The following is a 23,256-nucleotide window of genomic DNA, read 5'->3' on the forward strand; positions in this document are numbered from 1 at the left end:
TGGCCTGTGCTGTCTCAGGCACCTCCTATATATTTTTCTGGCGTCTCTGGGCATAACTCTGACCACAATGTCTGTCAGCTGCCTGCACCCTGCTTGGGTGTATATTTCTTGCTCGTGCCCCCCTCATATCCTCAACGCCTTCATGTTCCAGGCACAGAGCAGGGTTTTCACAAATGTGTTCAATACATTAATAGAATTTTTGGCATTAATAATCAGTAATTTTGTATAACAAGAAGCATCGGAGTGCAGAGAATCTCTGACAAATCTGCTAGAAAAATGCTGACTTCTGGGATTTCCAAACCGGTATTGGGGAACTCTGTGACTTACAGGGGGGAAAAAGATAGGAAAGAAAAGCTAATAAATATATCTTTATTTTGTAAGAATCAGTGCAACCCTAAAAACTCAAACACCAACTTCTTAGCTGTGATTTCCACAAAACAAAGTTTTCAAGATGAGTCAGCTTGCTTCAGCGATTAATCTGATTATAAACTTGACGATGAATAAAACTTGGTTTGAGCTTGGCTGTGACAGCTCGCGCAGCTGGCCCAGACCACACTGCTGAATTGTAGGGTGATCTGAAGGATTACCTCCCTTCCCCCCAACTTATCTGTTTTGTTTTAAAAGCAACCCTGCATTTGGGAAGCTTCTTGCTTCTAACCAGGAACAACTGATTAACTGGAGAGATATTTATGGCGAACCTGCCTCACATGGGGCCTGGGCTGGGTGCCCAGCCAGTCAAGGACGGACAGGGCTTGCCCTTGGCCTTAAGGAAGCTGCGATATGCAAACACAGAATGACCTCGAACTTCCATCAAGTAGAGAAAAGGCAGGAGACTCCCAGGGCAGTGCTGCTCTGCTGGGAGCTGGGCGAGGGGGTGTGGAAGGATGCAAAGCCACCTGGAGCTCGGGGTGAGGGCGTTCCAGGGAGATGTCCGTGTATTTTTGGGGTGCTGTAGGATTTTAGTAGTTTATGTATTCCATGGGATGAAAAGGGTTGAAAATCGCTGATGTAACACATTGACTTCTTTTGAAACACTCTGAAGGGTTTTGGTCGGTTTCAGATAAACGAGGTCATAGGTAGTGTGTACCAGGTGGGGCCTGGGCAGGAGACACCTGAGGCGGTGCAGGGAGACGCTTTATCTGAAAGTAAGGCGACCAGATTCTTTCCAAAAATGGGGACTTTTTAAAACGCCACGGGACACGGGACAAATTATTAAAAATCGGGACTGTTCCGCCAAAAGCGGGATGTCTGGTCACCTTATCCGAAAGACAAAGGTGGGATCCACCAGCAAAAGACAGGCTTGCCCCAAAACATGTAAAAGGTAGGAGCCAGAGCAGACACCGAGCATTTCAGTGAGGCAGAATGTAAGGAAGGAGTCCATTCTTCCCCTCCACCCAGAACCCCAGCTCGGCAGCCTCTCTGAGGCCAAGAACCAAAGGTGGCTGAACGCAAGGCCCAGAACAAGAGGGTAGGAGAAGGTCACTCCATCGGGGGTTAGGTTTTTAAGAAACGCTTGGGAGCTGCGGAGCCATCACTGCCAAGGGAGACCCGGCCAAGTGGCTCCGGGTCACCCTGCTTGCCAGCAATTGCTTTTCGGTCCTCTGGGGGCGGGAGGCGAGCGTGGGTGGAAGCCAGCGTGGTGAGAAGTGCTCCACGGGCGGGTGGAGATCGTGAGCGGGGGTGGAAGCTACTGGCAAAAATAAGATGCAGGGCTCCCTACTGACTTAACGCTTCCCTCCTAAACAATCACTGCAAGCAACACACAGCCACAGCCTCAGACCAGCTGCTCTGCCCCGGAGGATGGCACACAGTCTGCAAAAACAGCTCCACGGACATGAAGATAAATTCCTTGGCAGCGAGGGGTTACCACATGCAGGATGGGCTCCCGAGAAAGACACAGGCATCTGAGCCAGTCGTAAAACCATGGACTAACAGTGCATTTGGAAAGGAGAGGGGCGCCTAGAAGAACCCATTCAATACAGTTTAAAACTTTTAGCCTGAAGATGGATTCTCTGTAGCACACTCAGAGCCCTGTTACCCAGGACTTTGGATTAAAAGAATGAATGCACAATAAAGTCCCAGGCAGCTCTCACACTCAATGGTCAGAAATAAGCCAGCTGGAATTGCTTTCTAATGAAAACAGGCCCCTTAAGAGTTAACCCATTTGAGAAGACACACAGGCACGCGTTTGCATGTACACACACACACACACACACACACACACACACGCCTTAGCAACTGGAGGAAGCCAAGGGGGTGGGGCTCCGGGCCTCAGGCCACCCGGGTGGTGCCCTGAGCTGGCTGTACGCCGCGATGCTGCACCACGGAGTGACAGCCAGAACCCGCACTGCCACCCAGGCAGGCGGGTCGCTAGAAGAGAAACGCTGCTGACCCCCAGCCCTGGAGAAGAGCAGGAGGGACCTCACGGAGCCGGGGCGCGGACACTTACTGCTATTCGCAGGACTGACGCCTTCACGGAGGTCCATTTGTCCTGCCTCCGGTCTATGACCAGGATGAATCCGATGCCAGCATCTTGCAAGCTGAAACGAGGGGGGGAAATATCTGCGATTAATGTGCGCAGCAGGGAGATGGGCTTTCGCGTGATCTCTAAAAAAACATTATGCTAAGAGGCTTCCTCCTATGATCCTTATGCCACGTCCGCACTGCAAGGTAAAACGCGTGCCAAGGAGGCATCGGAGCGGACTGCAGCATTTTCATGAACCTCGTCCAGGCAATTTCCAGGATCTGCTCTTCTCTAAAGATGCACCAATATTTTCTGTGTTTTGTTTACTTCCCAACCTCACAACAACATCTCACAAGGCAGAGATCCAGGCAGCACCCATCCTTTCCTGGAGCTCATTCAGTTTTCGTTCCACAGGGGGCGCCGGGTCATTTTCTTTGCTGGGTTGACCAGCTGGCTGAATCCTCCAGGACACGTGGTTTTAAGATCCACATGTTACATGAGTCCTAGGATCTGAGGTCCTCGTGCTCGCCCACGCTAGAAAACTGCTCCTGCTGGCATTGCTGCAGCTGTGGGAGAGAAGCCCCCAGGCATCGGAAGGCTCACGAGCATCCGGTGGACACGGGAGAGGAGGCAGGGCTCCTTGCAACAGCAGCATCTATGGCAGAGATGGCCCTGAGCTGCAGAGGAGTGATACCCTCCGTCCTGACTTAGCTCAGCACCGGAGCCTGAGTCACAGCGTGGAAATCAGGAGGCCCTCCTCCTCCGCCGGTGCATCCCACACCCGAGCCAATTGTGCAATGCCAGCAGCTGCCACTGCCAGCCAATCCATGCGGGAGCGAGAGGAGGGCAGGCAAGGCACCGAGGGGAATCGCTAACTTCCAAGTCTCCGAACCTAAGGGAGCCACTTGTGGGTTGACATGCAAGTCAGAATGACATGCAACGAACAGAAATTCTGCGGTCTGAGAAAGCCTGCTGTAAACGCCATGGAAAAAAGCCAGAGCTGTCTTATCCCAAGTCCTCCCTGACCCTCAGATGGAAAGACAGCGAGCGACAGTGACCCAGAAGGCACACCGGGGTGGGTGTGGGCCGTGGGTTCTGTGCTCTTATCCACCCTGGAGGATGAGGGGCTCCGGGTATAGGGTCAACACCAGCAGAGGCCTCGGTGAGTGTGCAAGGCCTCACACGCTTTCATTCAGAACAGCCTGCCCGGCGTTGCTATTAGAGCTTACGGGTGCACACGGAGAAGGCAGTGATTGTGTTGCACAGCTGTACACACAACGCCTGAGCTCCCTCAGTTCTTACGGAAGCAAAGTTTTGTGGTTTTGTTTGTGTATCACTCAAGTCTCAGTGCCAGGAACCTGGACTCACAGCGGTCTTGCTCCCCACTGCACCCCAAAAGCAAGGGCTCAACACCGGTGGCCGGCCGACTTGCCTGGCTCAGGCTGGGCTGCTAAGCTAGGAAGCTGAGACGGAACAGAAACCCCAGTCCCTGTGCCCGGACCCTCCTTCTGGGAGGAGGGATCTTTTTGTTCTTCCGGGCTGCGACTGGCCAGCCACCGCACGGAAAGCTTGTCAGGATAGTCTTTTTCTAATCCTCCCAACAGCCCCCTGAGGCCGCTGAGAAAGGAGACACAGACACCGAGGGGTTAAGTTGCCCCAAATCACACAGCCAGTGAGCACAGACCAGACGGAGAGAACCCCATGGTCTGGCTGGGAGTCAGGGCTCTCAGCTGCCTGCATGCTGCCTCCCAGCCAAGCACACTCCTCCCGCCCCTCCCACCCCTGGGCTTCCCCCTAATGCCAGGCCAGGCGGGGCCTCCTCTCCAGGGGTCCCTGTACCACTCCCAGGTGCCGGGGGACATTCGGAGGGGGCCTGACCTCAGAAGCAGACGGCGAAGATGGCCACACACCAGAACCCAGCTCGGGGCCAAGAAAACTCTCTCCCACGCCCCCCTCGTCTCGCCTCTTACCCTATTTTGGGAGCAGTGACTCAGAGGTGCCTAGACTTAACACACGTAAGGCAGCTTATGTAAGATGTAGAGACCCTCCAAGTCTCCCGGGCGCCCCCCACGTGGCTGCAGCCGCAGAGCACGGCCGTGTGAGATGCCCACGCCCAGGAGCCGAGGCTCAGCAGCCTGCACGGTTCCATCCTTCCACCCACCAGCCCGCTAAGGAGGGTCTGGACCTGCCCACATGCGTGAGGGGCCTGGAGCCCAGGGAGCCCTGCGATACCCCCTCTCTGCTCCCAAATATGTGATCTCATATGCCCAGGAGATGGGGCGCCTCATGCTTGCAGAAGCTGCCTCCGAGGGGGACTCCGATGTGCCAGGCCGGGGGCTGACGGCTGAAGGCGGGGGCAGGGGAGCAAACGGGGGGGGGGGGGGGGGCCAAGCGTTCAGCGTTGGCAGCCACACCGAGTGTCTCAGGACCCTGGGCACGCATGGCCCGCAGCACACACATGACGGCCTCCAACCTGGAAGCACTTGGATCAGAGGGCCGCCCTGGCCAGCTGCCCTGCAGCTGAGGGAGGCCGATGAGCTCACTTCTGACCTAAATAATCAAAAGAGGCACGGAGCTGGAGTAAACTGTTTCTGGGGTTCACCCATTCCCTAGTGTCTTCTCTAACGCCCCGGGGCTCACGGGCATGGGTGCCCATGCGCCTGCTAACTCTGCCCGGGTGGCCCTCGGAGGCCACAGACTGGGCACACAGGCCCGTCAGCTGTGGGTCCCGCCTCCCCTCGCTGGGCGGGAGCAGGGAGCTGCATGAGAACAGCCCAGATGCGAGGCTTGGGCCGCTCCCTGCCGGGGAGTGAGGTCTGCGGTCAGCCGGCATCACATCGGTCTAGCTCTTGGCTGAGCTGCATCTCGGTCCCCAGGCCGGCTGGGAGTGAGCGTATGGGACTTGCTCCCTCCCCCTCCTCTGGTTTAAGCCCAATTTATCATGGAGCAGGGATGGGCGGGGACACGAAGAGAAACCGGGGTGACAGAGCAGGAAAGGCATTCACAGAGAGAAGGGCCGCGGTGGGGAGAGCGGAGGGGCGGAGGGGGCGTGGTGACCCAGGCCTGCTTCTCCAGCCACAACGTGCACCCACGCCTCCCGGAGAGTCTGTCAAAGCGCCGGTTCAGACTCAGGAGGCCAACGTGGGGCCCCCTTCGTGCATATCAAACATGCCCCCCGTGTCGCTGATGCTGCCGGTCCAAAGACCTCACCCGGATCAGCGAGGCCCAGGACAAGCCCTGAGCACTTCTGGGTGGGGAGATGCAGTGTCTGAGTTTCCACCCAGGGACAGCCCGAGGGGAGGCCGGGACACTGGGGGGGGGGGGGGGGCTGCTACACCCCTGGGCCTTGGGCAGGACCAGGAAAGGAGGGTAGGACGGAGGGAGCAACCGCCAACACCACGAGGAGGTATTCAGGGGGAGTGAAGTGGGGGCCGCCCAAGGATGCAACAGAGAGGGCAATGCCGAGGTTTGGGGGCATCATGCCCTGCTGGAGGGCGGGGTGTGAGCCGTCAGGGGGTCCGTGGAAGCGGGGAGGTGCTGCCATGGGTGACAGGCCAGTGATGTTTCTGGAGGAGAGGCCATTGGGAAGAAGTCCGGAGGGACTGGGAGGCCACTGCCCTCTCCAGGCTGAGGTAACTGGGGAGGGGGAGGGGATACACCTTCTCCAGAACAGCAGACCCGGGCATTCATCTCCTCTCGAGCACATGGCTGATACCGGTTGGGTCTGGACTGTGAACCATCCCCTGAGAGTGAGCAATAGGTGCCTTCTGTGCCTCCCGGGCCAGGTCTCAGGCCCGTTCTCCTCCCCTTCGCAGGAGGCAGGGCTTTCAGGAGACGAAGCCAGGAGGGCCGTCACCTGAAAGCAGCCTGTCTGCCAAGCCTGGCCATATGCACAGTTTCCAGCATCCTGTGTCCTCGTTATAGAAATAAACCAAAGCACCAGCCAGGCGCAGAGATAGGTAGAAGCCTGAGGGGGAACTTGGGCTGCAGAATTGTAAGATGTGTTCTGACCAACGGCGCCCTCTTGTGGTAGGAAGTGAGTTCCGCAGGTGCCCCAGGCAGGGAATGTGGGGGGGGGGCAGGCCAACTTGAACCAGCTAGAATGCGGTGAGCATGCCTTCTGGGGAGCCCAACACGCTCCCCGGCCCCGGGACACCGCTACGGAGTCCCGGCCACCGGCCCGCAGGTGTGTACCGGAGGCCCACCTGCCCAGGCGTCCCAAGCCGTCTGAACGGCTCAGAGCCGAAGGATCGACCTCTCCACGCCCTCATCTAGAGCTCAAGTGTGCTTTTTTCTGGCCTGCTGTAAACCAGGCTGACAGCACGGCCTTTTTCTTCAATCCTTTTTGCAGTTTATTTATTTATTTATTTATTGATTTATTGATTTCAGAGAGGAAGGGAGAGGTAGAAACATCAACGATAAGGGAATCATTGACTGGCTGCCTCCTGCACACCCCACACTTGGAATCGAGCCCACAACCTGGGCATGTGCCCTTGGCTGGAATCGAACCCGGGACCCTTTAATCCAGAGGCTGATGCTCTCTCCACTGAGCCTAACCAGCCAGGGCCTGACAGGACGGCCTTGAGACAATGCTTTGGGACAAATCCCTTAATGCTGGACATTCATCTCCTCGACAGCACGTGGCTGACACCTGCTGGGTGTGGACGTTTAACCATCACTCGAGAGGGCGCCATAGGCTGAGGGCCTCACAAAATAGTCACTCGCTGTGCCCTGTGTGCTTCTCGAGTCTCTGTGAGAGGTCCCCACCCCACTCCATCCCCATCCCCATCCCATCCTATCCTCATCCCATCCCCACCCCCATCCCCCCCATCTCCATCCCCATCCCCATCCCCATCCTCATCCCCATCCCCATCCCCATCCCCACCCCCACCCCACTCCATCCCCATCCCCACCCCAGCTCTATCCCCACCCCCAGCCCTATCCCCACTCCCATCCCTATCCCCATCCCCACCCCCATCCCCCCATCCCCATCCCCACCCCCATCCCCCCATCTCCATCCCCATCCCCATCCCCATCCCCACTCCATCCCCATCCCCACCCCCATCCCCCCATCCCCATCCCATCCCCACCCCCATCCCAATCCCACCCCCATCCCCATCCCCCCATCTCCATCCCCATCCCATCCCATCCCCATCCCCATCCCACTAGCCTCACCCCAGCCCCCCATCCCTACCCCCCTGGCCTTACCCCCCATCCCCCTCACCCCAACCCCCCTCACCCCTCGCCCACCCCCGTTGCCGAGGCTGGAGGCTGCGCAGAGAGCAGCGCACCCAGTTGTTTTGAGTTAGCTGAGGCGGGCTTGGTGGGCTTCACAGCCATGGCACTCCTGGGCGGAGGAGAGGCTGCTCAGGAAGAGAGGCCGTAGTAACCCCGTTACAGAGACCAGGGCTCCCCTTTCTCTTAGAATTAGGAATTCATGATCCCAGGTCTGGAGAGGCCTTAGATATGATTATCCACCCCCCAGAGAGGGCCTGGCCCTGGGCTCTGTAGCTGGCTTGGGGTACGCTGGACAAGACCCTCATCACGCCTTGCTGCCTCTGCCTTCCCGAGTGTCTGGAAGAGCGGGTGGTGCCGTCAGATCTCTGGTCGCCAAGATCACCCCCAGGGCTGCTCTGAGCGCTGCATCCGCTGACCCTGACCACAACCCCCATGGGGGCCACACCCTCTCTGTCTCCCGAGGCACCTGACCAGGCACACACTCATGTGCCGGAGTGAATGAACGAACACGGGACAGAGAGGGAGCATCAGCTCTCCTCTCCAGAGAGGACCAGAGCCCCAGGGCGCCTCTGCTTCGTCTCTGCCCACCCCCGAGAAGGAGCATGCTACAAGGGAACGGCTCCCTTTCCAGATCCCCTACCCCGCTTCTCAACAGTGCTGTCCCTGGGTCCCCGGTCCGGTGCTGAGCACCCCAGAGTCTGGCCTCCTTTGCAGACGTCAGCCGGTCCCGTGCCTGGGTGCATCCCCTCGACCCCACAGCCCAAGCAGCACCCAAAGTCCTCCTGCCAGCCGGCCGGCGTTCCCATCAGCAGCAAAACAAGCCCCTTCATCGTGTTTCACTGTCTTTTAAAGGAGTTACTCTTATTATTGCCACGGAGAGACTGAGTGTACAGACGAACAACGGCCAGGCCAACCTGTAGAGATATAACTCTGGCCGACGCCCTGCAGCAAGCGGCCCAGAGCACCAGCCCTCAGTCCCAGCGCCCAGCCCAGGCAGCCAGGCTGACCCCAGAAGTCACACTGGCAGGAAGTTGGCTGCTATCTGCAGCAATAATCCCAGAAACCAAACAACCACCCGGGGGCACCTGGCCCTCAGGGTCTGGGCGCTTCAGTGACTGGGTTCCCCACCTCTGCCCCTGCTTCCAGCTCAAGATCAACCAGAGAAAGCCCAACGCACTCCCCCAACCGCCCTGCACCGGGGGTCTGCTGGGAGGGGGGGAGGGATGGTGGTGGAAGCTGCACCCTAGGGCGGGACCCAGCACTGAGCCAGGTCCCTGTCCTGGAACAATATTCCCTGGGATGTAAACACCAACAGGTCATAGCAAGCCAGGCTGGCGTCAACACAGGCTGGTGCTGTGGGGAGGGAGACGGCGGCGGCGGGTTTAAAGGGGCAGAGCCGGGCCGAGGGCATTACTGAGCGCATCCGCGGCTCCAGCCGGTCATCGTTCCCACCCACGCCCGCCCAGGGCGCACAGCTCGAAGCCGGAGGACGGAGGAGCGGCCCTTCCCCGTGTGAAGGGACCACGCGGCCCTAAAGGCGTGTTCTTGGAGCCACTGCTCACAAGGCGAGCTCGGCCTGGCGCCGGGACGGGAGGAGACAGGGCGGGTGCTGGGGGTGGCATCAGGCCAGGGCATGCTCTTGCAGGAGGCGGTCACGGGCTGGCATCGGCCCAGACTGTCCCTGGCAGGTGTTGGCATGGGAGTCAGGTGGAGCTCACTCATCCGTGGCTGGGCCCCACGGTCCCATGGGAAAGAAGGGCCAGCCTCCCCTTCAGGGGCCTGGGCAGGACGTCAGGGCCCTGCCTGAGCCGGAGGGTCCTGAGGCTGGGCCAGCCCAGAGGGGCCAGGGGATGGGCAGGCAGGGCGGGTGGTTGGATGGAAGTGGAGCCAAGAGGGACAGCTTGGGAAGAGGGACAGCTTTGGGGGGGCAGGGGCACTGCAGCTGGGGAGGGGCTACACACAGATGCATGTGCAGGACACATGGGTCCTGGCTTTAGGCAGGGCTCGCTCTCTCCTTCCTGGGCCCCTGACTTTATCTGTTTGCTTCTCTCTCTCTCTCTCTCTCTCTCTCAATTTAAAAAAATATATATATTATTGATTTTTTACAGAGAGGAAGGGAGAGGGATAGAGAGTTAGAAACATCGATGAGAGAGAAACATCGATCGGCTGCCTCCTGCACACCCCCCACTGGGGATGTGCCCGCAAGCCAGGTACATGCCCTTGACCAGAATCGAACTGGGACCTTTCAGTCCGCGGGCCGATGTCTACCCACTGAGCCAAACCGGTTAGGGCTCTCTCTCTTTTTCATCCCATATTTAGACACTGGTCCACAAAAGTTAGGCCAGTTAGCAAATGTTAAAAAGGCTTTATTTCCTTGTTTTCCTTTTGTAAGCCAGAGGCGATGACCACTTTTCTCTCTGCCCATGGGGTTTACCTGCCCAAGTTCACACCCCGGGACCTTGAGCGTGTTCCCTAGGCATTCAGTACTGAGCCTTTCTTTGCTGGCTGTTCCTTTTCTCTTCTTACAACTCAGAAGCTTAACCTGTTATAAGACCATGGTGCACCGTGTTTGTCTTAATACTGGTCAGCTTTTCATCCCAGAAAGGCAAAACAGCAGGAAAAACATCACACGCTTTTAAAAGCCTCTCCCCCACACGGCAACGTGCTTGTTCTCAAAGTCGGCACGCGGTCCCCGTGAGGGCCGGCGGGTCAGCCGCGCGCAGAGCATGTCCCGCCGGTGAGCAGGTACCAGCCACGGAGCCCCGCCCGAGGAGCAGGGGCACCGCCTCTCCCGATCCCCATGTCCGCTCACAGGGGTGGGGAAGGCCGGCCCGCGGGCCGGAGGAGACCTGCACAATCATTTGGTCTGGCCTTGCCAAGGCATTCGGGGTGCGTTCATTAAATGTTTGACCAAATAATAGCAGGCTAAGTTTTAAGTTGATAATTTTGTATGGCCCACGAATGATGTTATTAATAGCCAAATGGCCTTTGGCAAAAAAATTTAAAAAAAAAAAAAAGTCCCCCACCCCTGAAAACCCACAGTTATTTCTCCAAAGATCAAGAAGACTTGCATTTTTATGTTCTTTCTATAAAGTGTGGTGTGTGTTTTTTTTATGTCCATACATATACATTTTTGGACAAAAATGAACAAAAGAAAACCCAAACTAAAATACCAAGGGAATCACTATGAAAGTGTTTGGAATTTGTGAGAACCACTATTTTTCAGAGACAGGTTTCTAACGTAGCTCAAAAGCAGCCAGCAACACGAACAAAATGAACAAAAGTGGCGCGTCCACATCGTGGGGTATTATTTGCCTTAAACGGAAGGAAATCCTGACACATGCTACAACAGGGATGGGCCTGGAAGACACGGTCACTGACATCAGACAGACACAGAAAGACAAACGCTGCACAATTCCACTCCTGCAAGGTCCCCGGAGCCACCCGATTCACAGAGACGGAAAGCCGGTGGCCGGGGCAGGGGGGGGTGGGGGGCAGGGAGGGGAGGGGTCCGTGTGCAATGGGGACAGCCTCAGTTTGGGGAGATGAAAACGTCTGGAGATCAGTCGCACAACAATAGGGATACACTTCACTAACTACATACTTAGAACTGGTTAAGTTGAATATCATGAATATCTTACCAGATTCTTAAAAAATGCTATATAAAAAAAAAAACCTAACGACCACATACATTCTTTAAGTACATATTAAAAAATTAGTCCTGGTTAGTGTGGATGTGGGTAGAGCGATGGCCCACATAGCAAAGGGTTTGATTCTGGGTCAAAGGCACACACTTGTGTTGCAGGTTCGATTCCCAGCTCCAATGGATGTGTCTCTCTCACCTCTCTCTATCCCCCCCCTCCCCCGCACCCCCCCACACACACTCCCTTCTTCTCTCTCTAAAAATCATACCCTCAGGGGAGGAGTAACAAAAAAAGCAATGAAAGGGTGCACATTTGGCCGGTTCTTGGTGAGAGTGGAGTGAGCTACTCCCCGGGGGGCATAAAGGCACGACCGTGGGGCGTCAGACCCGGGCTGATAGCCTTCTGGAATCTGCTTGTTACCTGCGTTAGGTTTGTCCTGCAGCCCAGCCGTCCGCCTGGCCCGCTCCTGTGCCCGAGCATGGGCCCTGGCCCGGGCACCTCCTCCTCCTCTGTCCAGACTCTCGGCTGCTCACCTGGCCACTCAGAGCTTATCTGGCGTCTCCCTCTGCCTGGATCCGCCTCAGGTGTCTCCTCCCCACCGGGAGCGGAAACTCGAGCTGCGCAGGCAGGCGACCTGTGTGGGCTTCCCGGTGACCTGTGCCTCCCCTCCTGCACCACCCCATCCCCACGGGGCGGATGAGCTGGCAGGTGCAGCCCAGGCGGGGATCCCCCCACCTGCCCACACTTCCACGAGGTGCTTCACCATATACACTTAGAAGTGGTTAAGGCGGAATGTTGTTTGTTATGAATTCTTCCCCTCACAGCAAAATGTCACTATTGTGCAGTAAGGCAGGGGGTGTGGTGTCTCCTCCCGGGCAGGGGGCCGGGGAACACGCTCCTGGCCTTTTCTCCCTAACGGAACCCCACCCTTCCCAGCCCGCTGGCTCCGGCAGATGGAGATGCTCCACAGTGGAGACGCTCAGGATGGCCACCTCTGGCTACAAGGGAATTGCAACATGGATGGCTTGCGCCAGGGACTGCGCTTTTACAGGAATTAATTTTCATTTGTAAATAGATAGCCAGGCATGGCCACGGGCCATCACACTGGCCGGCAGTGCCAGAGAAGGATCACTGCAACAGGGGAAATACCTCGAGGAGAGGAGCAGCCTCTGTCGTGTCCCCCCCCCCCCCCCCCCGGGAGAACGAGAGACACAGAGACAGGACCCCTTGGATCGCAGGCGGTCACTGAGCCCCAGAGCTGCAGACCCTGTGGAACCACGGGCTGAGCAGTCATTTGTGCAAATGGCGAGACTGGCCCTTTACTAGCTGATTACATGGCTGGGGGGTGGGGTGGAGAGTGGCAGGGAGAGAGATCATGGAGCCAGAGCATCTGAGAATTATTACACACTAGAGACCCAGTGCATGAAATTCATGCATGGGGGGGGAGGGTCCCCTCAGCCTAGCCTGCACCCTCCCCAATCTGGGACCTCTCAGGGGATGTCCGACTGCTGGTTTAGGCCCCATCAGGGCAGTCAGACATCCCTCTCACAATCTGGGACCATTGGCTCCTAACTGCTCACCTGCCTGTCTGCCTGCTCACCCCTAACTGCCTCCCACCCTACTGGCATGGTCGCCCCTCATTGCTCCCCCACCCCCCCGCCAGCCTGGTTGTCCCCAATTGCCCCCCCTGCTGGCCTGATCACCCCCAAATGCCCCCCACTGGCCTGGTAACCCCAACTGCCTCCTCTGCTGGCCTGGTCACCCCACGCAGCCTGCTGTTCAGTCGTTTGGTTGTCCCTCACTAACCCCCCTGCCAGCCTTGTCGCCCCATGCAGCCTGCTTTTTGGTCATTACTGTATGATTTGCATATCCCTCTATTATTAGTACGGATAAGGTCCCTTTCAAGGTGCCCGATATAGCCAGCTAGGAGGGGAACCAGGCTGTTCACCTCAGCAGGACTCTGGAGGGAGCCAGCGGGCAGGGGAGGGGGTGTGTGCCAAGGGAATCCCTGCCGACAGGGCAGACCCCTGTGCTTGGTCCATCTGCACCAGGGGCACCGTGGCCCCTGGAAGGATGATGCTATGGGTGCTGTGTAGAGGGTGCCACGGGTACACTGTGGACTAGGAGGAGGAGGGCTGGGATGATTTTACCCAAACCCGACTCTGGGGGGGAAAGGAGCAGACGGTGAGGGGAGACTCTCACTGTTTCATGCATAAATTTTTAATTGTTTAGGATGCACTCACACACACATACTTTTCTATCTTGAAATTTTAAAATCAACTGAAAATCCAGCTGGAAATCACAGTGGCAGCGAGAAGTAAGGCAGTGAGAAGTGAGGGCTGGGGACCTCTGGTCTGAGGCTCCCCTAGCCCGAAGGGCATGCACCTCTGGGAACAGGCACCCGGGCAGCCAGCAACCTGGAGAGGAGTCTGCGTGGTCCTGGGTTAGCCCTAGACTCACACACTAGGAGGTTGGAACCCTTGACCGGGCATCGGGACTACATTTACATTCCTGTTTCATTCCATAAGCATCTGTCTCTCTCTTCCATAGGAACTGGGCCTGTAGGTGCGTGTGGTGTGCCTGTTTGTGTGTGGTGCACGCCCGCCTACGTGCGGGTACACCCCCGTGTGATGCCTCTTATCAGATGAACAGGGCCCATCGCCGAACGCCAGCTGGGAGATGGAATCTCTGGCTCTGGAGCAGCTGGGTGATTGAGCCAGGCCCACGGAAAGCCAACGTCATTGCCAGCTCTAATTAACTGTAAGAGCCCCTGACTGGCATTTTAATTGGGCCGAGGAGAGACTGCAGCCCTGGAGGGAGGTGATCCTCTTAATATTACCTTCCAAACCCGGGACAGTGGGTGACGGAGCCCCCGGGCCCCACAGGGGCTCCTGCAGGGCTGCCAAGGGGACATGCAAGTCCAGGGCTATGGCACCATTTTGTTTTTTTTTTCCCCAAAGAAAAGCCAGAAATCCCAGAAATCTCCTCAGTGTTGGCCACCCTATGCATGTGTGACTAACATGCATATGTATGTATGTGTGTGTATGCGCTGTATGCATGCATGTGTGTGAATGCATACAGTGTGTGTGTGTGTGTGTGTGCGTGTGTGCACAAACACCTGAGTGAGAAACCTGGAATGACTCCATTCACAGGGAGGGACAGGATCAGACTGAGTTTGAAACGTGACTTGCCACAGTGAAGGGTAAGGAGATGGCCTGGGGGGGGCGGGGGTCGGTATTTGGAGGTAGGGAGATCCTGGTTCTAGAACTGCAGTGGGATATGTGGGGGGGGGGGGACTGAGAAGCATCCATGCCCCCTGCGAGGCTCTGTGACCCCCCACAACGTGCTTACTGCTGGACTCAGCGCACAAGGACACGTGCTGAGTGTGAAGGAGATTGAAGGGCAGCTGCTCTTTCTGTTTCTGCTGGGTGATCGCCAGCAGCACAAACATGCCTCTAGTTCTCTCACCGGCTCCCGGCCCGTTTCTCTGCTCCTCTGGGCAGCAAAACCCTGGAAGGATTGTCTGCACCCACTGGCTCAGATCCTTGCCTCCCATTTTTGTTGAATTTATTCTACTAAGCATTTTACTCCACACCCTTCACCAAAGCTGTTCCTGGACACCCTCGGGACTCCCAGAGGCCTGCAGGCTTTGAGACTCGCACTGACCCCTCATTCTCATCCTGCGTCACCCCCCAGTAATGGGCTGTCACAGTGGGACGCCTGAGAGAGAAGGGGACCTTAAGTAGTTGCAGGCGCAGCACATCCACCGATCAAGCACCCTTTCCACCTGTGTCAAGCCCCCCACAGCCCGCCAGGATCTAGGTGGGCCTTTCCTGCTGGAGACCCCAGCTGGAATACCTACCCCCTGTCCACCACCCCAGTTCTGGAGTCCTCCCCATCTAAAAGCCCGCAACTCCCAAATCCACACCCAGCTGGGACCTCACTCCAGAGTTCCAGACTCACCTCCCGGCACCCAGAGGTACCAGCCCTCAACCAGAGAGGCCCCCTGGACATGCAAGTGATCTCAAACCCAGTACGGCCCTCCCACATGCTTCTTCTGTTCTTAGGTAATTGCTGCCCCCAGGCCGTCAGTTAGGCCGTCTCGAATTCCTCTCTCCCCCTAACCTTCTCCTGGGGTCCCTTGTGAGGACTGTACCCCATGAGTCCTATAAGTCACCCTTTCAAGGGGGCTCCCCTCTCACTGCCCCTCCTGGGTCCTCGCCTCCTTTCTCTCTCATTCTTCCTTTTTATACTCTAATCCCTGCACACATTTTAGTTAGTGTACTGAGAATGTGAGCAGCAGGATTCTGTCTATTTTAAAAAATATATATTTAATTGATTTTGTACAGAGAGGAAGGGAGAGAGATAGAGAGTTAGAAACATCGATGAGAGAGAGTCATCGATCAGCTGCCTCTTGCACACCCCCTACTGGGGATGTGCCAGCAACCAAGGCACATGCCCTTGACCGGAATCGAACCCGAGACCCTTCAGTTCCCAAGCCGATGCTCTATCCATTGAGCCAAACCGGTCCTGGCGGATTCTCTCTATTTTGGTTCACTGTTAGGTCCACGTTGGCCAGCACACAACAGACAGATATGGGGGAGCCAATCAGAGCACCCCCTGTGCCTTTCTCTGACATGTGACTGTCTATAGGGAGGTCACAGGCCCACTCTCTGGGGTTGGACATGTGGTTCACTGTCCCCTGTCCTCTTGAGTCCCTGGGGATGCCCCCACCCAGGCCTGGCGGATGAGGGCAAACAACCCCATTAGGATTTGCAAGGGTGGCAGGCATCTGAGTGGTGAGACCCAGTCCTTGAGCCAAGGCAAGAGTTCTCAGGGACATCCCCACAGCCTGGTCACCACGTTGGCTGGACGCCAGCTGATACTTGCCGACAAATCATAAAGTCCCCCAGATCCCTTTTACTGAGTCGTGTTTCAAAGGACAATCAGTTACATCTGATAGAGCTGGCCGAAGCCAGCCCGTTTCAGTGTCACAGTTCACGATGATCAATAACTATTTATCAGATGGAATGGCTAAAGCTGGGGCTCCTGCTGTTTGCATTAGTGACAGAAGAAGAGCTAAAATCAGTATATTTCCTGAGAGGATACACTTAACGCCCGGTGAACAACTGGAGGAGGTAGTGTCTCTTAGACTCAGAGCAGTCTGCACGTGATGGGTGCCTTTCATGTGCATTGACATTTAAAAGCACACGCCTGGCTCTAACTTGCGCTCTTTCTCCTCAGAGGCCCTGCTGGCTCAGCAGCCACTTGGAGTAACTCCCGTGCCGATGACTTGCCTGTGTGAGGAGTTTTCCCTTCTTTCTAGAAGCGCCTGCCCAGCTCCTAACTCCAATGGGTTTAGGACGGACACTGGAGGGGACTTACTGCAATGCTGGCTGTGTCCATCAGGTGGCAGCACACCCTTCCTCCTGTAAATGGGGAGGCTATGGTGAGGAGATGATTTCCCCCAAATGCTCACAGGAGAAGGAAGGGATTGCCCCACACAGGGGTGCTCAACAGGGTGCATCCTGGGGCCACTTCGAATGTCTCTGGACGCCTCTCTCCGTTGTCTACAACCTTCCCTGGCACCAAGCTGGTCCCTCATCCTGAAGACAGGAATGCTGGGACTCTTGCATACCTACAGACACGGATTTTTAATGGACACACAGTCCCTAGGAATGCAGCTGCCGTGTGACCTGCGGGAGGCTGCTCTTTCGCCTTCTTTAGCACTTTACTGGAAATTATTCCCTCTTCCACAGATGACATCCTCAGTCACACCCCCTCGAGGTGCCGGGCCTGACATAGCACCCTGGGGCCGATGGACTCAGTGCACACGGTACGGGCGCCCACCTGACCTTCACGAGTCCCGTGCAGCCTGCCACACACGGGTCACCTGGTTTCTGTTCCCGGTCGGGCGGTCCTTCCTGCTAGGTTGGGCGCTGCACTGTCTTCCTGGTTAGTAGGAGTTTTATTTCTGGATGAAAAGGGCGCCTTAGGTCTGACAGGCTCAGATCCACTACGCCAGCCTTTGGGCTTTTCATCAACCTCAACAGGGGAGAAATGTGAATAAAACACAGCACACACGGAAGCCCAAAGCACACCCTTTCCCCTGGACACGGAGCCTCGGAATTCCGCAGGTCCTATCCAGCTACAGTCCCGCCAACGGGAAGCGGGTCTCTGAACAACGAACTCTGCGGTTTTCTAAAGTGGAAATGAGCGGAAGGAAGTTCAATAAAGGGGAGGGGACGTGCCAGCGTATAGCTCCAAGGTGTGAGGACCAAGAATGGCTTTGCCCCCTGAGAAGGGACGTCATATACTGAGCATTCAGCGTTCATCAGCTCTGCGGAGCTTCCCCCTCTGCAGGGCTCTGGAGAGAGGCCTGGGCCCGAGGGGCCGAGAGGAGGGAGGGATGAGGGCCATGGCCTCTCCTGGAGGTACCACTGCCCCCCACCCCTGGGAGATGGTCCCTGCAGGGGAGACTCCAGAAGCTGGGGCAGAAGCCCACGCCCTGGGAGACCAGCGAGACTGCCCCCCACAGCGGCCCCCCCTTTCCTTTCAAATCAGTAGAACATGGTCTTCCCTGAAGCCACTGCCAGGCTCATCGTTTTAGGCTCAAACGGCTGCCCCTCTCCCCTTGGTGGTCTGTCCCTGCGAGTCCCCAGGGCCAGCAGGTCACATGGCATTTAAGCATCCTGCAGCTGGGCGTGGGGCGCGGGAGCATCGTAACCCGGTCCCCACCCCAAGGGCACCCCTGCCTCACAGCACCCGGGGCGTCTGAACCTTCCAGGCGTCATCTTACTTTAGGACCTCATTCTCTGAGGTCCAGAGGCCTCGTGCACAGAATGGGCAAGACAACTGCCTTCTTGCCTCTGCAGTGTCGAGGGGTCAAGGTAGTGACCCCTGGAGATGCTTTGCGGTATGGTAGTCCTACTTTCAACCCCCTGGAGGGGGAAGAGCTGGCCAGCGGGCCTCCTGCCTCAGCTCGGCCACCTGCAGCCTGGCACACTGTGGCGGGTATGGCAGAGGGTGACTACAGACGCCACGCCGCCGAGCCAGGGAGCGCCCTGCCCGCTTTCTTCCTGCCGCGGGTCACTCACCACCCACGTCTGCCCAGAGCCTCCCCGACCTTTCCCGGCCGCCCTTCCTCCACCACCTGCCAGGCTGCTGGAACAACCTACGCATCGCCCATCGCCCAGCACTGGTGGTGGTGATCGGTCGGTCGCTACGGACGGGTGGGGTTTGCAGGTAACGCGTCAGTTGATCAGACTCGCTGCTTTGGTCTGTTTTCTGGACTAGACTCCTTCACCGAGCTCACATCACCCAGATTCGAAAACGTGTGCTTGCGGGCGGCGAGGCGTGAAGGAGAGCATCCCGGCGCCTGTGACACTGAGCTTCCGACACACAAGGTCTCCCCACCCTACCACGCCCGCATGCAGGTAACAGGAGGAAGAAAGGTCTCGTGCAGGGCTGCTCACTGCATCCTGACAGAAGCAGGGCTCCCGCGTGAGAGCGTGCCATGACCTCCTCACACCTCTGGGAGCCAGGTCCGGGCCCGGGGTCTCCTGGCCACCTTGTCCGTGCCCGCAGCGTCCCTTCCCAGAAAGGAAGACCCGTCCCCGGCATCGTCTCACTCGTCTAATGAAGTGACCGGACACTGACTGCGAGGGAGGAAAGGCCCCTGGGGGCGGCCGGACCCCAGGAGGTGCAGGCTGCAGCCAGATGCCTCCCACAGGTGAGGGGAGGGATGCCAGTCGGGGAGCCGGAACAGCTGGATTCTGATCCGGCATCTCTCACGGCTCAGCCGGCTAACTCTGGGCCGGCTCCTAAACTCCCCTCCGCCACAGTCTGCTTGTCTGACAAAGGCCTGGGGATTGGGGGGGTGTAGCGACACGCACCTGGGGATGCTGGTGAGATAGGTCATGACATTCTGGAACTCCTTGTCGGGCACTTCGCTGAAGGCCGGGTAGTCCGGGAAGGTGATGACGGGGCTGCCGTCCTGCCCCCGCCCACCTGGGGAGACAGCAAAGGCATCGGTGCCACGTCAGCAGCAGGACACGGCTGGTCTCTCACAAGCATGGGATATTTCACTTAACACTGAGAGCCTCGCCCAGCCGGCATGGCTCCGTGGCTCAGCGCCCACCTAGGAACCAGGAGGTCAGGATTTGATTTCCAGTCAGGGCACATGCCCAGGTTGCAGGCTCCATCTCTAGTGTGGGGCGTGCAGGAGGCAGCCGATCACTGATTCTCTCTCATCATTGATGTTTCTCTCTCTCTCTCTCCCTCTTCCTTCCTCTCTGAAATCAATAAAAATATATTTAAAATATTGAGAGCGTGTTCTTCAATTACATATATCTTAAATCCTCACCTGAGGATGTGGTTTTACTAATTTTTAGAGAGAGGAGAAGGGAGAAAGAGAGAAAGAGAAGCATCGACGGGAGGAAAACTGATGGCTTGCCTCCCCTACACGCCCCAACTGGGAATTGGGCCGCACAACCTTCTGGTGTACAGGATGAGGTGTACAGCAAACTGAACCACCCAGTCAGGGCCAACATCATATTCTCTATTATGAAATGAATTCATGCATATTGAAGGAACATATTTGGAGTGTACAAAAAAAAATGAGCTGAATCAAAAAAATCAGCTAATATTTTGCCGCTATGGGCAGCCGCCATAGCATTGGGCACATTTATTTCCAAACCTTTGTGGGTGCATCTTTCTACATAATTGAATGTAAAGCTGGTGTCCTGCTTCTTTCCTAACATGGCGAACGACAGTTTTCTGTGCTTTATAAATGACGTGGCTGTTATTTTAAATGCTGCACCACAGTCCAACCAGGCTGCGTCCTGACGACCCTCGTACACTTACTTCACCTGCGGCAGGAAAGTTCTGGGTTCCAGGGGACTTCAGCCAGCAGCGCTTGGGGCTGCATCCCTCTGAGGACCCAGCGGGCCTGCGGCCGGCTCTTCCCCTGGCTGCTGCTGACTAGCCCGGACCACCCTCTTCACAGGCACTGCCACAGCCTCGCCTGGGCCCTTGGTTACCCTGCAGGCAGGCTGCACCCAGTGGCCTGTCCCCAGCTCCCAGCATGTGGAATAGGACCAACGAGGTCAGTGGTCGGCAAACTCATTAGGCAACAGAGCCAAATGTCAACAGTACAATGGTTGAAATAGCTTTGGAGGGAGAGCCACATTTTTTAAACTTAAACTTCTTCTAACACCACTTCTTCAACATAGACTCGCCCAGGCTGTGGTATTTTGTGGGAGAGCCACACTCAAGGGGCCAAAGAGCTGCACGTGGCTCGCGAGCTGCAGTTTGCTGACCACTAGGTCACAGAGAACCAGAACCGAGGCTGATGCCAACCCCGTGCCCCGCAGACGCCGGCTCCGTGCTCCCCGGCGGCCGGCACTCACCGGACAGGTAGGCGAAGCGCTTCTTCAGCTGGTCCTGGATGTCGGCGGCGCAGAGTGGGGTGATGTCCTGGTGCATGATTTCATCTGCGGGGAGAGCGGACAGACGGACACACCTGTCAATCGGTGGAAACATGGCCTCATGGGTTCCCAGTCTGAGTCAGCCCCCCCCACAGCCTCGCACATCCACAGACCACTGAGGGGCTGACGGTCACATGCTTGGAAAAAAACAAAAGTCCAGTTTCCAGTACACAGAAACCTTCGTTTCTCTGAGCTCCGAAAGCGATGTGCCGAGTGATTCATCAATATTTAAAATGTGGTGTGTGTCAGAGGCACAGAGAAAGGCAGGGAGAGAGGAGGGCCGGCGGGCGGCCAGGGGGAGCGGAGAGGGACGACATGCAGGCAGAAGGAGTGACACCGGGGAGGGGGAAAGGGCTGGGAATGGGAGGGCTGACTCCCACGGCCAGTCGTCAATGAGCAGCCCTGAACACAGACACGCTTTGTTCCGGGAATCTATCTCCACCCATGTTCTGGAAGTGATCCAGGCAACCCCTGGGGCCCTTACCTGCTGCCTATGCAAGGACGTGCTAATCAGAGAGGAAACCTGGCCCCTGTAGTTGTGGGCCCGCAGCCTGCAAACACGCACACGTGTGTGGGGCCCCGCCGCCGGCCTGACAATGACCCTGAGGAGGGTGCTGAGCCACGGCCCCCAGCCCGGTTGCTGAGAGGAAAAACAGCTCAGCAGGCTGCAGGCTGCGAGTTCTAGATCCGGGGGTTGGGAGTACACTGGCAGCACCGCCAGCCACGCCCTGGTGCCATCCACCGGGAGCGAGACGGTTTCGCAAGACTCTAGGGGAAAACCTGGGGATGGACGGAAGGTGTGAGGTCACTGCCCGGTGGGCGATGCTGGGGTGTCGCGGGCGGACTGACGTGCTGGGCGCGCACCGCGTCTTCTGCATTTCTCAGTCCACGCCAGGCCAGCTAGCATGTGTGTATGGCCAATGTCTCATGTCACAGACCCCCCGCTGTCCAGCCAGGTCTGCAGACCTGAACATTAACACCCTTTGCTCAAGAGGCTCAGGACCCACGGGGATACCTTGCAAATGGCCCAAGAGGTCAATTCTTCTACACACAGTGTGACACCCGGGTCACAAACAGCCTGGAAGTATGGGCCCTGGAGATCTTTTACCCTGAGAATTCCAGGGGAGGAAGCAACATGCTATCTGCACAGATCAGCCTTAAATCCTGTTCTTCTGGTCTTGCAAACAAGCAAGTGGAAACAGGCGACACGCACAAAAGCAGAGGCGGGCCCCAGAGATCCTGGCTGCGTCCTTTGTGGAACCGCCAAACGCCACCCGGGCTGGCCCCCCGACTGCCTGTGCGGAGGAGGAAGGGATGAGGGCAAGGGCCCCTCGGAGGGAGCGAGCGGCGGCCCTCGGGTCAAGAAAGGAACAACGGTGAACTCAAAGCATCGGGCGCTGCGCTGGGCTTCCCCTGGATGGCTTGGTGGCACAGATGGCACTTCCCAGCATGCACTTCACAATGTCTCAGCAATGGTTTTCTTCTGAGCAGTGGTTCTCAACCTTTCCAATGCCACGGCCCTTTCACACAGTTCCTCATGTCGTGGTGACCCCAACCGCAAAATTATTTTTTTCGTGGCTACTTCATATCTGTAATGTTGTTACCATTATGAATCATAATGTAAACATCTGTGTTTTCCGATGGTCTTAGGCGACCCTGCTAGTGGTTCTCAACCTGTGGGTCGAGGCATTAGAAAGGTTGAGAACCACTGCTTTTGAGGGAGGAAAAACAGGAATGAAAATCATTGCTTCGAGAGCTTGGAATATCAATCTTTAACTCCAGATGAGGCGGCTGAAGACTGTCTACGCCTCATGTATTTGGCTCGAGTTAGGTGCGATGCCTGCGGCAGCCAGGAAGTCTAGGTTTTGCATTGCTGTTTTCTTCTCCCCACCGGAAGGAATAACCACACGATCACATCTGGAACGTGTGCTCCTTTTCCTCACATTCCACCTCTGCAGCCCCGGGAGGACCACGCCACTGGGAACTAAGCCCGGAGCCGTCCCGGGGGCCGAGGGAAATAGTGCGGACACGGAGCTGGCCAGTCCTGTACCGAGCGTGGACCCAGCATCAGCGACAAGCATCCGAGTGACCTTGCCCTGGATCCTGGAATCTCCCACCAACACTCAACTTCCAGGCTTCCCCAGCTCACGAAGAGAAAAAACGGTGATGTCAGGGCCTCAGTGAACATTCCTACAGTCACTCTTATTTTATTTTATTTCATTTTACTTTATTTTTTACAGAGAGGAAGAGAGAGGGACAGAAAGCTAGAAACATCTATGAGAGAGAAACATCAGTCAGCTGCCTCCTGCACACCCTTCACTGGGGATGTGCCCGCAACCAAGGTACATGCCCTTGACCGGAATCAAACCTGGGACCTTTCAATCTGCAGGTCGACACTCTATCCACTGAGCTAAACTGGTTT

General features: G+C 56.9%; 1 protein-coding gene across 14 annotated transcripts in view; it reads right to left on the reverse strand.

The window, feature by feature from the left end:
- MCF2L (MCF.2 cell line derived transforming sequence like) overlaps window positions 1-23,256 on the reverse strand; it is a 177,402-nt gene that overhangs the window by 37,763 nt on the left and 116,383 nt on the right. For 11 of the 14 annotated variants that reach the window (XM_084879809.1, XM_084879799.1, XM_084879808.1 and 8 more), the window contains exons 2-4: window positions 20,757-20,840; window positions 19,242-19,356; window positions 2,450-2,540 (exon numbers count right to left, since the gene is read on the reverse strand). In XM_084879809.1, coding sequence (XP_084735935.1) covers window positions 2,450-2,540; window positions 19,242-19,356; window positions 20,757-20,840 — 290 coding nt within the window. Of the gene's footprint in view, window positions 1-2,449; window positions 2,541-2,664; window positions 2,975-19,241; window positions 19,357-20,756; window positions 20,841-23,256 lie in introns of those variants that run through there. The other 3 variants (XM_084879802.1, XM_084879804.1, XM_084879803.1) reach the window with 3 other exon arrangements.

The sequence above is a fragment of the Pipistrellus hanaki genome (assembly GCF_964339955.1).
Source record: "Pipistrellus hanaki genome assembly, chromosome: 3".
Classification (NCBI taxonomy): domain Eukaryota; kingdom Metazoa; phylum Chordata; class Mammalia; order Chiroptera; family Vespertilionidae; genus Pipistrellus; species Pipistrellus hanaki.